The sequence below is a fragment of the Astatotilapia calliptera genome, chromosome 14 (genome assembly GCF_964374335.1).
Source record: "Astatotilapia calliptera chromosome 14, fAstCal68.1, whole genome shotgun sequence".
Taxonomy (NCBI): Eukaryota; Metazoa; Chordata; class Actinopteri; order Cichliformes; family Cichlidae; genus Astatotilapia; species Astatotilapia calliptera.
In genome coordinates this window covers 4,387,184-4,405,458 of record NC_137435.1, presented here as the reverse complement: position 1 = coordinate 4,405,458, position 18,275 = coordinate 4,387,184, and the positions used below count along the sequence as shown (strand labels likewise).

General features: G+C 41.3%; 1 protein-coding gene across 1 annotated transcript in view; it reads right to left on the bottom strand.

Moving 5' to 3' along the window:
• Window positions 1–4,419, bottom strand: part of LOC145420005 (uncharacterized) — a 108,723-nt gene extending 104,304 nt beyond the window's left edge. Inside the window, exon 1 of the mRNA XM_080288677.1 lies at window positions 3,577–4,419. Coding sequence (XP_080144803.1) covers window positions 3,577–4,347 — 771 coding nt within the window. The 5' untranslated portion in view covers window positions 4,348–4,419. The remainder of the gene's footprint in view (window positions 1–3,576) is intronic.
• Between the last annotated feature and the right edge of the window lie 13,856 nt (window positions 4,420–18,275).

Below are 18,275 nucleotides of genomic sequence, written 5' to 3'. Positions count from 1 at the left end.
CACAGAGCAGAGCAGCTATCTGAACGCTACCCCAACAGAGGTCGATTATCTTGTTAATAATTTCACCTCCTCACTACGTACAACTCTGGATACTGTAGCTCCTGTGAAAACTAAGGTCTCTAATCAGAAGTACCTGACTCCGTGGTATAATTCTCAAACACGTAGCCTAAAGCAGATGACTCGTAATCTGGAGAGGAAATGGCGTGTCACAAATTTAGAGGATCATCATTTAGCCTGGAGAAATAGTTTGCTGCTTTATAAGAAAGCCCTCGGCAAAGCCAGAACATCTTACTATTCATCACTGATTGAAGCAAATAAGAACAACCCCAGGTTTCTCTTCAGCACTGTAGCCAGGCTGACAAAAAGTCAGAGCTCTGTTGAGCCAACCATCCCTTTAACGTTAACTAGTAATGACTTCATGAACTTCTTCACAAATAAAATTTTTATCATTAGAGAAAAAATTACCAACAATCATCCCACAGATGTAATATTATCTACAGCTACTCTTAGTACCACTGATGTTAAGTTAGACTCTTTTTCTCCAATTGATCTTTCTGAGTTAACTTCAATAATTACTTCCTCCAAACCATCAACGTGTCTTTTAGACCCCATTCCTACAAAACTGCTCAAAGAAGTCCTTCCATTAATTAATTCTTCAATCAACCTATCTCTAATGATCGGCTATGTACCACAGGCCTTCAAGCTGGCTGTAGTTAAACCTTTACTCAAAAAGCCATCTCTAGACCCAGCAGTCTTAGCTAATTATAGGCCAATCTCCAACCTTCCTTTCATATCAAACATCCTTGAAAGAGTTGTCAAACAGCTAACAGATCATCTGCAGAGGAATGGTTTATTTGAAGAGTTTCAGTCAGGTTTCAGAGCTCAGCACAGCACAGAAACAGCTTTAGTGAAGGTTACAAATGATCTTCTTATGGCCTCTGACAGTGGACTCATCTCTGTGCTTGTCCTGCTAGACCTCAGTGCAGCATTCGATACTGTCGACCATAATATCCTATTAGAGCGATTAGAACATGCTGTAGGCATTACAGGTACTGTGCTGCAGTGGTTTGTATCATATCTATCTAATAGACTCCAGTTTGTGCATGTAAATGGAGAATCCTCTTCACACACTGAGGTTAATTATGGAGTTCCACAGGGTTCAGTGCTAGGACCAATTCTGTTTACACTATACATGCTTCCCTTAGGCAGCATCATTAGAAGACATAGCATACATTTACACATGCAGATGACACCCAGCTCTATCTGTCCATGAAGCCAGATAACACACACCAATTAGTTAAACTGCAGGAATGTCTTAAAGACATAAAGATCTGGATGGCCGCTAACTTTCTGCTTCTTAATTCAGATAAAACTGAGGTTATTGTACTCGGCCCTGAAAATCGTAGAAATATGGTCTCTAACCAGATTCTTACTCTGGATGGCATTACCTTGGCCTCCAGTAACGCTGTGAGGAACCTTGGAGTCATTTTTGACCAGGACATGTCCTTCAACACACATATTAAACAAATATGTAAGACTGCTTTATTCCATTTGCGCAACATCTCTAAAGTTAGAAATATCCTGTCTCAGAGTGACGCTGAAAAACTAGTTCACGCATTTATTACTTCCAGGCTGTAATTCATTATTATCAGGATGTCCTAAAAACAGTTTATCCTGATTACAAACGTTAGGGTAAGTGAATCCAGATGATGGAAAGATAGCTAGTCTGCTGATGAGCACTGTCTGCTCTAACACTGACTTTGTTTGTGTTTCCTGGAGTCCCGTCAGTCCTGTAAATCAGCGTCCCCAACCTTTTTTGTGCAATGGACCGGTTTATGTATGCAATATTCTCATGGACCAGCCTTTAAGGTGTCGAGGATAAATACAACAAAATAAAACCAGTACTGCTGCCAAAAAAAGAAGAGTTATTCAAACCCCTGAAAAGCATCAATTTCACACCCGACCTCAACTCTCGCGGTCTGGTTCCAAATGATTTACGGACCGGTGCCAGTCCATGGCCTAGGGGTTGGGGACCGTTGTTGTAAATAAAAGAAACCCCTGCTTGGACGCTGTGCAGAGCAGCTGGACCACACATTGTCACTTAATGTTTCTCATCATATTAATATTTATTTGTAAAATTGTAACTTTTAGTTTTAATGTTCATCAAATAAAATTACATTATTGAATACTACGTGCTACGCAATAATAGTAATAATATTAACTGTAATAATCGTAATGGCAGTTGTTGTCATCATCATGCTGTTAATATCATGACTTTTAAATTCATAGTTTTTCATTAAAACATTTTTAATTCATCAAAATGAAATATTAAAAAAAAAACCTAAACTTTAAACTCTGCCACAAACAAAAATAGAATAAAAATAATAAATGATAACCATGTGCAGCTTCTCTCGTCTTCCATTTTTCCATAATATGTTTCACTCTACATGTTAAAGTGTGTTGGCTGCATGTTAAGTTCAAAACGCTGATTATTCATTTGAAGTCAAAGTTTAGGAGCTCTGATCCAGTTGACTGATATACTCTGCTCTACATCCTGCACTGAAATATGTGGATTGTGTGTTTATTAAAATTAAAAATCATCGTGGAGTCATTGACAGAAGAGCATCAACATTCAGCCTGTTAAATTATATTTAGATATTTTTATTTCAGAAATGTTTCCTGACATAAATGGAGAATATAAAAACACAATCAAAGCAGTCAAGTCCATATTATGAAGTGTTTGCTGTATCAGACAATCATGTTTATTCACAACAATGAAAACAATATAGTGCAGATAAACATGGCGCTGCAATGAATCTGCTCTTAAACACAATAACAAAATACATTTTCCAAGAGAGATGATAATGATTCACATCAGAGTGAAGAACGAATACATTTACAACTGGTTTCTAACATTTATTATAGATCGAACTGATCACTGATAGAAACAGAAGAATATTCAAAATGATACTCTGAGAGATACATGAATGATAATAATAAATGCTGATGAGCATATTAAGTGTGTGTCTGCGCTGAAAGCTGCTCTCCTCTCCTGGTTTTCTGTATCACACAGACCACAACAACACAAAGCATCACCTGCAGACCGCTGAGCAGTATCCACCTGACTTTGTAGAAGGTCGAGTAAACCCCAAAGGCCTCTCTGTGGATCAGAACAAATTTTTCTCCTGACACACACACCTCTGACTTAAAACCTGTACACGCATACTCTCCTGCATCTTCCAGTGAGACATTAGAGATTATCAGGCTGTCATGGGAACAAGTGATTCTATTGTCACTGCAGAACTTATCATCGTACACAATTTTACCTTCTGTTTGAATCGACTTAATGAACCAAACGGATAGAAATCCAGCTTTACATCTCATAGTGACTTCATCTCCCTCTGAGAAAACCTTTACTACAGGTGGACCAAATTTAGGGCACACGAAAAGCCAGTACACATGTATTACTTTTTCACCTTCACAGTAGTAGATACCTGAATCATTTAACATTAGTGATGGAAGTACCAGCGAGAAGTTTCGACCAATTTCTTGATCAGTATTGTAGGAAATTGCTACCTTCATCCAAACTGGGGGCTGGTCATGAATGGGGTCCATGAAGGGACACTCCAGCACAGCTGTGTCTCCCTCTGAAGCATAACGTAGCTTTGTTTGTTTGGTCAAACGTACAGAGTAAGTGCTCACACACTGCTGTTGGTTCATCAACAGGCAGATGTAAACAGTTTGTTGTTCATTGAAGACATGAAGAAGAGATGCGTTTTTTGCCTCCAGGAAACTTTCTTGGACTTTATTCACCTTCAAAATTGTTCTGTCTTCAAAACTACTCGGCTCGGCTTGTTGCCACTTACTGTCATGTCTGATCCAACGCACCGTCAGATTCTCACCTGCTCCTTTACATTGTACGTCTTCAGTGTCTTCAAGACTTGCGATAGATTCTTCCCCCCTTACTGTCTTACACACAGTCAGGCTGATGTTTCTCTCATATGTCATGTTGCCCTGAGTCCAGCACACATCTTGGTACAGTCCAGAGTCTGAGTGGGTCAGGTTGTTGAGAGTAAATGAAGGAGAACCATGAAATGTCTCAGGAAATGAGCGTCGTCCTGTCAGGTCTTCATGTACTGTGAAGTTTCTGTTCCAGGGGTCAGAGATGTTCCACAGGACCAGAGTATCTTCACCAACACGTCTGGAGGTGATGCAGGAGCTGTTGTGATCTGGGAGCTTGAACTGTAAAGAGTCTCCTTCTTCAATTATGGCGATAAATTCTTCTGCATGAATGTTGCTGATGAGAGTGAACAGCAGGGAGAAGCAGAGCTGTGCGACTGCAGCCATCCTGCTCAGAGGTCTCCTGGTGAGTGTCGTACAAGCACTGACACTGCTCGCTTCATGAGCTTCCTGTTTGTGGTTGGAGGAGGAACGCCACTTCTTTATCACATCATCAAGGAACACTTTGAAGCATTTGGCTCGATATCACGCCGTATATCTGCTTTCACTCTTCACAGGCCAAAGGAGTGAACACATAGTTTTTTTTATACTTCGTTGCATGGGTCCAGGGGTATCAAACATGTGGTCTGGAGCACAGAACCGGCCAGTCACAGTGTCCAATCTGAACCATTACAAGTGAGATTATGTCAGCTTTACTAAACAGCATTGAATATTTATGAATATGTAAAAGTCCTTTCTAAACTATTAATAGTTTTTTTCACAAAAAAGACAGAAATATGGCGGGGCGCTAGGTCGCAGCAGCCACACAGTGTCCTGTCGTGTCTACAATATCCCGACCATAACTTGAACCTGGTATTTAATACCTACTGCACAATCCACTTCGTATTGTCTCTGTCCTGTGTACAGTAGTCCCTCGCTATAATGCGGTTTACCTTTCGCTGATTTTTTTGTGTGCAGTTTTGCATGTTTTGGTTTTTTTGGGGGGGGGGGGGGGGGTTAACAACGCATTGTGTTCTGTATCCTGATTGGCTGTAGACCATTGTCAAATCAATCTGGTGCCGTGTCTCCTGTACAGTACAAAATTCGTTCAGCTTGTCAATTTCACATAAATCTTTGATCACTAGCAGTGTGACTCTGAAGTGCTGTACAGTATGTTTGTAAGTCTTCTCCCCAACAAACACAAAAATATAGACGAAACGTTTTGCACCGTCAAAAGGCAGCAGCGGGTGTTTTTGGTTTCATTCTATAATACTGGACTCATTTTCTCTATGGAGGACCGCAAGAGCCATGTGCATCAAAATAAAGAATTCTGTTCTTAAATAATGAATTGTGGAATATGAATATATATATATATATATATATATATATATATATATATATATATATATATATATATATATATATATATGTATGTATGTATGTATGTATGTGTGTGTGTGTGTGTGTGTGTGTGTGTGTGTGTGTGTGTGTGTGTGTGTGTGTGTATATGTACACACACACACACATTGTCACGGCGAGTGAGGTGAGCCGTGTGGAGGAAATGAAGGAGGATCCAAATGCAGGCAGTCGTGAAGGTGTGAAGGTGGTTTATTGAACATGAAAGTAAATACAAACGGCAAAATGGAGCTAGAACTAAACTATACTGGGATAAACTAAACTACAGAGCACAAACCTTAACGAGAACGACCAGAGGAGAATGATGATGGACAGCAGGGAGAACACACGGGTGAGACATGGTAGATACTCAGATCAGGCAGGGTGGAATACACAGACGGACCAGCAACAACAATGACGGAAGACATGACTTAAATACACAGAGAACCACAGGGGAATTACACACAGGTGGTGGACACAGCTGGGAATAATCAACAAGACGAGACAAAGGTAAAACTGAACACACTCACATGAGACCCAGACCTTCACAATAAAACAGGAAATGAGAACACCACACCAAGACGCAGACCTGACACTGAGAGACAGACAGGAAATGACATATGAAACTAAACTCACATCGTAAACCCAGATAAACAGAAACATGGAACTCTAATAATAGAAATCATAATCATCACCATAACACGACAAGAGAACAAGAACACAATCCCTGATGAAAACTTAAATCAAAACACAATAAACTCAAAATACTGGGTCCAACGGACCCAGAACCGTGACATATATGTGTGTGTGTATATATATATATATATACACACACACACACACACGTGAATGAATCCTTTAGCTTCAGGAGCATTTCTATTCATCTTATGAATTCCAGTCTAATGTCAATTCACTGTTTGAGTTTGGTCTTAAACTCCAGAGAATACCACCTGGTTCAACAATCTTTTTATCTTATTATTTGCAAAACGCTTTTCTACGCTTTTCTTCTGAGAGATGCTCCTGAGGCTGAAATTGAGCCCAGAGAAACAACAACAAAGTTTGTCTGTGAAGGCTCTCAGTCATCCAGGTCATCTTAGTCAAAGAAGCCTGCAAAGAAAAGCGTCTGGACTTCTTTAAGTTGCTTGAAGACGTTTCACCTCTCATCCGAGAAGCTTCTTCAGTTCTAAGGTCAAATGGTGGAGAGTCCCAGATTTAAACCTAGTGGGAGTTTCCCCCCACAGTGGGACAAAAGGACCTCCTGATGATCCTCTAATCGCCTGAGCCAAGGTGTGAAACTGGGTGTGGGTCCCAATCAGCCAGAGTTTCGGGTGTGTTCATTGTGAAACCTGGCCCCACCTTATCATGCGAATTCCTGAGGTCAGATGGCCCAGGATGTGAGTGGGCGTTAAGGCGTCTGGGGAGGGAACTCAAAACTGGATTATAGATGGCAGAGAGTTGGTGTCGTAAACCACCGCCTCTGTTCAAAGATGGTCGCTCACAGTGGACATAGATGGCTTCTTTCACTCCTCTTTCAAACCATCTGTCCTCTCTGTCCAAAATGTGAACATTTGCATCCTCAAAAGAGTTTCCTTTATCCTTAAGATGCGGATGGACTGCTGAGTCTTGTCCTGTGGAGGTGGCTCTTCTATGTTGTGCCATGCGCTTGTGAAGTGGCTGTTTGGTCATTGGAGATACCAAACAGCCACTTCACAAGGGCATATATATACATATATATATATGTATGTATGTATAACTGTTTAACTTTCACTGAACCAGAAAATTATGACTCTAGAGATAAAATCTCTTTTGCAAGAGTCTTGACCCCAGCATGCTGCTACATGCTTTTTACCCTTTCAGGAAAAAGGCTAAAATGTTAAAATGTTTTTTAGTATGTGTAGGGATTTATACCAAATCGACACAAAATTAAGGTCATTTGTTGCAGAGAAATGATTGATGGACAGATGTGGAGGATATGTGGGAGGAAACGGACATCAAACCACTGAAGTAAACATGTTTTCAGAGATAATAAAGAACTGCGTGTGGGAAAGTGTACGAAACAGATAAAAGCCACGTGTGTGTGAGAGAGAGTATCAGATGTCAAAGAAAAAACAACTTTAACATGAAAACAGATTGCAGAGCATCCACACTTCTCAAATCAGTAGTAAATGGCCTGTATTTGTGTAGCGCTTTACTAGTCCCTAAGGACACAAAGCGTTTTACACATTCAGTCATCCACACACTGGTGATGGCTGCCGGATACTGGCGCCACCAGGCCCTCTGACCAACACCAGCAGGCAACCTGTGAAGTGTCTTGCCCAAGGACATAACAACCAAGCCTGTCGGAGCCAGGGCCCTGTTTCAGGAAGCCGGTTTAGAAAACTCAGAGTGAAAAACGATACGCAGGGTTGAGTAACCCCGAACTGTCCAACTCGGAATATTCGGTTTCAGAAAGGCTGATAACAATTAGTTCAATCAACACGGAGTTGCATCAACCCCAAGTGAAGCGCGCGGACGAGGATACATAAAGCCCTGATAAGCGGAGCACAGATTAAGCGAGTCACCATGGAGACGGAGGGAAAGAAGGCGCGGTCAATGTATTTTACAGCGCTTGAGGCCGAAATTCTGATGGCAGCATATGCCGATAACATGCAAATTCCGCGGAAAAAAGTAACACAGCCACAGCTGCAAAAGAAAGGGAGCATGCATGGCAAAACATAGCCGACAGAGTCAATGCGTGAGTGTTAATATAAACATTGATCTAGGGATTTCCACCCATTTAACACGTTATTTTATCATATGTTATTTTATTTGTTATTTTATACATTTTATTTTGTGACGTGATGTGAGCGCAGGTGCAACCCAACAGGCCCCAAACGTTCCTGGCAGCAAGTAAAAATGAAATATAAAAATATAGTCCAAACAGGTAAGGTGTAATTGTATTATGAGCCATAGTGCTTGGTCTGTTTGTCCGATGTAAATCAATTGCAGTTAGAGGCTACATTAATTTTCTTTCTGTAAGCACTTATTGAAATTATCTGAGCACATTACAAGTACATATTTGCTTACTCTGTATGCTCAAATGTGACCCGTTATAGCCAACAGAAAAAAAGCGGAGGCCCGAAAAACAGGTTGGGGTCCTCCACCACCACCACTCACAGAGGCTCAGCAGTTGGCCCTCAGCCAAAACAGTGGGCGCCCTGTGGCCGAAGGCATCTCTGCGGGGACATCCTCTGAGTCAATAACCCCGCAAGACACAAGTGCCTACATAAGAGGTAAATTCAAAATAATACATGATGTGCATACATCCTTTCTTCACAGTCACCTTTGCAGTGCTACTCATTCATTTGATAAACTCTTTACCATAATGAATTATTTTGTAGTGAAGTTATTTTCCTACTGATCTTGCCTTGCCTCAGTCTTGGTTGTCTTTGAGAGCATAATGACAATGAAGTGTAAGGTGATTGGTATGTTTGTTAATTGCCATTTGGTCCCTTGTAAGTTATAAGTGACCTGTATAAACCTCATATTCTATCAGTTGATGGTGATGGTGTACTGCATCTGGTGCAGCCTCCTGTTGAGCCAGACCAACATGCAGTTGTGAGTAATACTCCACAGATTATATGAGTTTACAGTAGAACAGCAATGTTGTTTATTTCTTTACTGCAGGAAAATAATGAAGAAACATTGACAGCTGTTACAGAGGAGGAAGCAACAGAGACACTTTATGAGGTTTACATCTTTTAATACTTTGTGTACAGGAAATACAGGCGACCAATAAAGCCAGTTGAACAAAAAATCTGTTTATTCTTCTTTCAACATGTTGAGGTGACGGGTCAAAAGAAATGATTGTGACATATGGTGTCTCTGACTGCGCTTCCATCTTGTATGTCCGTGGGAGGGTCAGGATGTTCATGGTTTGGATCACTGCTGATGTCTGGTTCAGAAGGACAGTGTTCTCCTCTAATTGTGGCAATGTTGTGAAGAATCACACATGCCACAATAATGTCACATGCCCTTTCTGGGGTGACCCTGAGTCTTTGCAGGCACTGGAACCGGGCCTTAAGCATTCCGATAGTCATTTCAATTCTGGCTCTTGTCCTGCAATGAGCCAGATTATATCGCTGCTGTGGGCCCGGTTCAGGGTCAGGGTAAGGGGTAAGCAAATAGGGTAAACATGGATACCCCCTATCACCAAGCAAGTAGCCAGTGAACTCTCCTAAGACAGAAGGATACACTTCAGTTCAAATGTCCCTGAAGCAATTGGTCTTTATATATTTTAAAGTATTCTCAAATCACCATGTCCAAATTTTGTGCTCAGTGTACATTCACGGAATATTTGTGAGTCATGGACAGAGCCTGGCCACTTGGCTTCCACATTTGTGATAATGTTGGCAGCATCACATATGATCTTCACAGTGCAGAGAACACAAATTAGCATCCATTACTATGATGAAATAATTTGTTAGTTTGAAATGCTACAGGGAACTATGTACCTGTACATTAATGCTGTGGAAAGACTTCCTGTTCACATAGTCTCCTTCATTTACTGAAGGAGCAATGATTGGAATGTGAGTGCCATCTGTACAGCCAATCACGCCTGGGAACCGTGAAAATAAATGTAAAATTTAAGTAGTAGTTCAAGTATCACCACATCATGAATTAAGTTTTGTTCATCCTGATACCTGCAATTTTGTGGCATCCCTCTTTGATAAATCTTGTGGGTCTATGACCGGGGAACACCACAAACGAGTACAGGAGACGTTTCAGTGCAACTGTAACATTCCTGACTGCCCGACAGACGGTAGCCTTGGAAACGTGCTCAGCGTCACCAATATTATACAGAAAGCTCCCGTTTGCAAAAAACCGAAGTGCAATACAAATAATATGTAATGAACTGAGAGCATGTCCGCGATGTGTCACATGCGTAATATATGGCCTGAGGATGTTATTCAAATAAATTATAGATTGTGCTGAACAACGGTAACGTTCACACAGGAAATCATCAGGAAATGATAAAATGTCCAAACGCGCTCTAATCACTCTCTCCCGGTGGAGAGCTCTGCGGAGAATTTGGGCTTCACGATCTACTGGCTCTTCAAGGACGGGGCACGCCATGTCCGACACTTCCTACTGTCAGGTTTCCGACAAAGGGGCGGAGACAGTCAGGGTTAGTTGTAGTAAACCTGCTAGGGGGCAGGTTAGCTTCACGGAGTGTGTCATCATGGTGACTCACTGAGGCTTCATCTGAACTCGCTTTGTGAAACCGAAAACCCAGAGTTTTCGTTAACTCAGGGTATACTTACTCAGTTTTTCCACTAAACCGGCTTCCTGAAACAGGGCCCCGGGCTCGAACCGGCAACCTTCCGGTTACAAGGCGAACTCCCAATTCTTGAGCCACGATCGCGCCTCGAGATACATACTCGATCACTATATATCTGCCTCATGTAAATGTCTAACAGCAGCAGTTTTAACAGTCAAGATTGTGTTTTTGAATGCATGTCTAAGGTGAAGTTTATATACTGGAGTAAGTATCTTCTTTGCACTTTATAGATATTAGGGGTGGGGGAAAAAATCGATACTGTGTAGTATCGTGATATTTTGTTTGCTAATAATGTATCGATACAGGGACAGCAGAAATCGATATTTTGTTACAAAAAAGTTTTTGTGGACTCTGACTTCAGAGCATGTTGATCCTTTTTCTGAGCAAGAACCCTGACATTCCTTCACTGTCCAAATGTGTTTAACTTTTTTTTGGCAGCAATAAACATGTTTTATTTTAATTAAGTTTAAAACTTTTTTATTTAATGTAAAATTATATTTCGTTTTAATTTACTTTCAAATTCTTCAGTTGCTGAAGGGGCTGCATAGTTTTCACAAATTGCATAGTTTAGAATAGCTATAATTGTACCAGATGGTTGCATTCAGTTAAGTTGGACTAGACTGTAATACAAACCGTTCAGTTTGTCAACAATAAAACTGACTGAAATGAGAGAAAGACTGAGTGTGAGACTTTGTTATTACATAAAATGAATATTGATAAAGTTTACCTTTATGTACAGAATCTGAATATTGCAAAATATTTTTAAAAAATTGCAATAATATCGTATCGTGCACTAAGTATTGTGATAATATCGTATCGTAGGATGTATGGTGATTCCCACCTCTAATAGATATGATATTAATGTCATAGACGGCTGTAATGCAGGCAAGAAAGAACACAAAATGCAGACTCGCAGAAACGGGAAGCTCAAAAATACAGCTTTATTTGCTGAAAGGGCAATAATGCAAAACTTTACTGGGACATATATAAACTAAACATATGAAGAGGCACACAGGGGAAACGCACAGCGATGAGGGAGAATGCGACACTATACTTACGTATACTTACATTTGTAGCCCGATTACGTCACAGCGATGCAACGAAGGGTGTCCCAATTCGAAGTGTACTCCAATGCACAGTTCATTTCCCCAAATTTGAAGGCTGTGTCCGGCATAAGACTGTGACCCAACCTGTCCCAAAATACATAGTGCGGCGTTGGGTGTGGATATTTCTGTCAGAAAAAAACGGCGGGCGGCTGAAGAGTTATTCTTTAAAAGTAAGTACTGAATATTATGTCAGTTATTTATGTGCGAATGTTTAATAATGAAGAACATTAAAACATTACTGTTGGCCACATGTCGGCAAAGTTATGTGACATTAGTGATGTTTGTACTAACTTGGTTTTAAAGCCTTTACTTTAAAATATACGCTGTTTAATAGTCGACCTTAATTTTACAGAGAATGTGATGATTTTATGGATAGTTAAAGTCAGTCATATAGCCACAAACACAACAAGCTGAAAGTCAGTGATGCTGCTCGGTTTGCAGTCCTGAATATCACGGCACAAGCAGGATTCACTGCACTTTTAATGTTAGCTATGTTATATTGCTGCCTCTGCTCGGTGTTGTCGAGCCAAACGGACTTTGACGTGTGTTTGAACGAGCTGACGGTTACGGTGCCTGGGTTGTTGACCCAGAGTTTTGAGTTTATTATATTATTGAAATTGATTTTGATATTATTTATCATTTATAGTCTTTGGTTTCTTTGTTAGAGTTCTGTATTATGGTTTATGTCTCTGTGTTATGTTTCCTGTTTTACTTTAAAAGTCTGTGTCTCATGTTAATGCGTCTGGTTTTGCTTCCTTTGTCTCGTCAGCCCTGATTTGTCCCAGCTGTGTTTCCCTCCTGTCTCTCAATCCCTGATTGCTGTGTATATTAGCCCTGTGTTCTCTTTGATCTGTGTCGCAATCTCCCTTATCTACCCTCATTCATGCTGTGTGTTCTGCCTGCCTGCGTTTATTGTTTGTATTTTGGAAGTTTGTTACTTTGAGTTCAGCATTAAAGCTGTTTGAGTTCACGTTTGTCTCCGGAGTCTGCACTTTGGGTCCTTTTCCTGCCTGCACACAGCCATTTCATAACAGACGGTTCACTCGTTAAGCTGAAAGAAAGAGTCACACATGTGTCCACTGTACCATCTGGGAACTCTTCTTGTTCAGCACTTGTAATAACACAAACACTAAATCCTCCTGTTTGTAGCAGTGTGTACACCTGAGACTGTCACCTGTCTGTCTGTCCTGCACTCTCTCTCTTTTTCTTTCTCTCTGATTGTGTAATAAAAATATGAACATGTGTTTATAAGTCACACTTGTGTTTGAATCCTGCAGCTTATCACACATTTGATTTCCATGTGTGACACCTGCAAGTGTCCAGAGTGAGGACAGACTGAGGGAGCCACTGCTGCACATCATCTGTGAGGCTTTGCACCCCTGATGATCCACCAGGACAAACTCAGCAGTGTGTGAGGAAGAGGAGGAGGAAGAGCCAGCAGCAGCTGACAGATGGAGAGAATAGACAGACTGTTCCCTGTTTGTGAAGGACTGCTAGGAAAGTTTGACATAACTGTCTGTGCTGAATCAGTCTTATTAGGTAATGTTCAAATAATGTGATCATCCCAGTGTTTTCAGTGTGGGAGAAAGTACTCAGGGCCTTCAAGTTACACACCATGAAAGGCAGCAACAAGTTGAACTCACTGCTGTAATGAATCATAATTAATATAATAATAAATATAATATTGGCCATATTGTGTTTACATTACCAAAGTGTTATGACTTTAGTCTCATGAACAACATTAGCTGATTGTTATTTACTAACTAATCTTAAATGACTGTTCAGTACAGAAATGAAGCCCAACAATCATGTTTTTACAGTCCTGTGGTCTCAGCCTCAGATACTCAACAAATCAAAACATCTCATAAAACAACAAACGAACAAAAAACATTTTTTCTCCTTCTGTCAAACAATTCTGTGTGAAACATTTCCAGTGGTTAGTATCATGGTTGCTAGGCAACCTGAGCAGCGCGACGGAGGGTAGACGTCCCATTTCACAAGCCTCACACTTCTGCCCTTCTGGCTCTTCAGAGTTCCTGCCCCACGTAGTCCGCGAAGGCCGCATACAGTGCGGCACCTGAATTGGGGCACAGCTATAGACCTTCACGATAAGACAGGAAACATGAGGAGGGAAGCAAGACACAAGAACTCACAACATACATAAACACGGACACACAGAGAGACACAGAGGCCAAGGACACAAGAGGGAATCTGATAATCAAGAAGCTAAACAGGGAATATAAGAAACTCAAAACAGAATAACTAAGACTACAAATGAACCAGAGTATGAACTATGATACAAAGTAACACTAAAACACAAGAAGTCAAAAACACTGAGTCAAAAGGAACCAGAGCTGTGACAATTGAACGATTCTGAGCTCAAGCACATTTTATTTCAAAACATAAAATAATTAAATTCTCTTCATTGCAGTAATTGGGATAAAAACATGGGTACAGTATGACACCTAGTGATGATCTATGCTAATTAATAATGAGAAAGCTTATGCCAGCTTTCCATAGTGAGTGACAGCACAGGCATCTGTGTTTTTCATTGCATGAGAGATTAGTGACAGGCTAAAGTGTCACTTCACTAAAGCTGCTGAGAGGAAGAAGTGATGAAACACGGTTTTTAATAGAAGGCTTCAAACAGCAACAGAAACTCTGTTATTCTGGGTGTTTCTAGCCTTGAAATCATGCTGTGTAACTCAAGGCATCGTGATTATCTGTTCTATTTCATCTGTCTCCAAACTTTGAATGAATGCATGCTTCAGACAGGCAGAGGTGGAGCACTCACAGGTTTTGTGTTTTAGTTGCTGTTCAGGTAAATCACTCTTCTCATTAAAGATATGTTGGTGTACAGCTATCAAGCACTTTGATCATGTTGTACAGTGAAGGAGATTTAGTAGAGGTGGGAATTTAGCGCGTTAATTGTGATTAATTAATTTGAAAAAAAAAAAAACGCATTTAATTGCACTTTGCATTCCAAGTAAAGGGGAACTTTTGTCAATGCACGATTTCCTCGTATACCACTGATGCACACATCGGAGCTACAAAGAGTCAGAAGAAAGCGCAGACTGATCTCGGACTTTTGAAATTTCATTTCAAAAGACTACCCGACAGAAGCCTTGATAAAAGCGTGGTTTTGTGCAAACTGTGCAAAAAGGAGTTTGCATTACCACCGAAGCACTTCAACCTGAAGGTACCATCTAAATGCAAAACATATTGCAACAAGCACAGAAACACTGGGAGCTGTTAACGCTAGAAGGTCGACAAACAAAAGGTGTCGGCAGCCCAAACCTGATGAAATGACTGGCTTCAGGACCAAAATTAGTAAGTCAACATTTGACAAACTTACAAATTCTCTCGCACAATCGATTGCTCTGAACTTCAGACCACCATCATTGGTAGAAGATGCTGCTGCGCTGAAAGACTATTTCAAGCCAAAAAAAAAAAAAAGCCAAGCACCATTACAAAAAGAAGGTAGAAGAACACTTCTCCAACTCCAACCCCCGACGCATGTGGCAAGGACTCCAGACCATTACAGACTACAGGACCACCAAACCCTCCCCCGCATCCTCTGATGTCTCCTTCCTCAACGAGCTCAACAACTTTTATGCTCGTTTTGAGCGAGGGAACCCCACAATCACAACCAAAGCAGACGTGACGCCAGACCACCAACCTCTGACTCTCTCCCCCACCGATGTAGGAGCGGTGCTGAGCAGGATCAATGTCCACAAGGCTGCAGGTCCTGATGGCATCCCCGGGCGTGTTCTCAGAGCGTGTTCTGGGGAGCTTGCAGGAGTGCTGACAGACATATTCAACCTGTCCTTGGCCCACGCTGTGGTACCGGCCTGCTTCATATCCACCTCCATCGTCCCGATACCCAAAAACTCCAACCCATCTTGCCTCAATGACTACCGCCCAGTAGCACTCACCCCCATCATCACAAAGTGCTTAGAGCAGCTGGTCCTAGCACACTTCAAATCCTGTCTCCCCCCCCACCCTGGACCCCCACCAATTTGCATACCGCCAGAACAGGAGCACAGAGGATGCAGTCTCCATCGCACTGCACTCTGTCCTCTCACACCTGGACAACAACAACACCTACGCCAGAATGCTGTTTATAGACTTCAGTTCAGCATTCAATACAATCCACCCCTCACAACTCATCAGGAAACTGACAGACCTGGGCATCAGCTCCCTCATCTGCAAATGGTTACTGGACTTCCTGACCAACCGCCCCCAACATGTCCGGCTGGATAACCGCTGCTCATCTACCATCACAATGAACACCGGTGTACCACAAGGCTGTGTGATGAGCCCTTTCCTCTACTCCCTCTTCACCCACGACTGCAGACCTGCTGATGGTTCCAACACCATCATTAAGTTTGCAGATGACACCACGGTGATTGGCCTCATCAGTGACAACGATGAGGCCGCCTACAGGGAGGAGGTGGATCGTCTGGCTGAGTGGTGCGACACAAACAACCTGCTGCTTAACACCGAGAAGACCAAGGAGCTCATCGTGGACTACAGGAGGAATGCTGACCCACATCCACCCATCCACATTAAGGGGACGGCTGTGGAGCGTGTGAGCAGCTTCAAGTTCCTGGGAGTCCACATCTCTGAGGATCTCATCTGGACGACCAACTGCTCCAAGCTGGTCAAGAAGGCTCACCAGCGCCTCTTCTTCTTGAGGACTCTGAGGAAGAACCACCTGTCCTCAGACATCCTGGGGAACTTCTATCGTTGCACCATCGAGAGCATCCTGACCAACTGTATAACAGTCTGGTACGGGAACTGCTCTGCCTCGGACCGGAAGGCGTTGCAGAGGGTCGTGAAAACTGCCCAGCGCATCGCCGGAGCACCACTTCCTGCCATAAAAGACATCTACAGGAAGCGGTGTCTGAAAAGGGCTGGGAAAATCATCAAAGACCCCAGTCACCCATCACATGGACTCTTCACCCTCCTGCCCTCTGGGAGGCGCTACAGGAGCCTCCGGACTAAGACCACCAGGTACCAGAACAGCTTCTTCCCCACAGCTGTCAGACTCCTGAACTCTGCCTCCTGACATCTGACCCATGTTAAACACATGGACTGAACATACACACACCCACAACCACCTACACACACAATGGACACCTGTACCCTCAAACACACAATAATAACATGGACTGAACCACCACTCACAACCACTAGCACTTTATATAGCCTCTGTAGAAATTATCCACATATCTCACTTATCTTAACTGCACTACTGTATAGTTCTGTGTAAATAATCATGCTGTAAATACGATAATTTTTAATTCTACAACTGTTTATAACCTGCATAGTTCACATTTCTGTATAGCTGTATAGCTATACAAATAAAACTTGCCTTATATCTCAGATTTCTGTATAGTTTTTCATATTTATGTCCTGTTCATAGCCTGTACATACTTATAGTTATAGCACATTCATAACATACTTCATACCGTGTACATTATAACATACCGTAATAGACCCATTTCTGTAATATACTTACATATCTATATTATTGCTAATATATATTGTAATATATCTATATCATGGCTAAAGCACTTCTGGATGGATGCAAACTGCATTTCATTGCCCTGTACCTGTGCATGTGCAATGACAATAAAGTTTAATTCTATTCTATTCTATTCTATTCTAAGTCAAATTCAACAGCTTTATGACACTGAAAAGCAAAATTAGATGCATTACAGACAGTCCTGCTAATATGGAGCAAACAAGACTCATCTACTAAAAAATCAAGAGGCTGTTTTTGCTGCTTTATACAAAAAAAAGCACAAGCTAGTAATTTTAACTCCATCAGAGCTGGTAAAACTCCAAAAACTGGCGACTGTCCTTTAACCATGCAGGTAAATAAAATAATAACTTTATTTATAAAGTGCTTTCAAACAAAGTGCTGAACAGCTATTTGAAGATAAAAAAGATAAAGAAATAAAAGAAATACAGAAAAAAGAACACAATTTAAAATAGGCATGAGTGGACCAAGAAACATTGCTTTCCTTTACTCCAGCAGCATTTCTTTATTATGCAGGAAAACAAAGTTTCAAGCGGCACTTCTTCTTCTTTTATTAAGATCTATCAGGGATTAAATGTGTAATTAACCTTCTTCACACAGACAGAAAAAAAAGTTTCACTGGTCCGACCCACTTAAGATCAAAGTGGGCTGTGATGCCCCTGGCTTAATTTATTAGCTTTTTACCATAATATTGACTTTTCTCTCTAAAATATTTCAATAAACAATTGAACTCTACACAAACTGACAGCTGTATTGTAATGAAAAGCCAACCTCACACTGCATTACTTTGACGTATAACAAAGTGACTGACTGATGCCTTATTAATCAACTTTTTCAGGACTATTTTAGGATGATATTTTGTACCCACCACGTACTCTCCTCCCAGTTCTGACATCAAAACTGAGTTTACAGCCGACCAAGAGATGAGTTTTGAATTTAAAATTTCACTGTTATAGTTTTATTATTA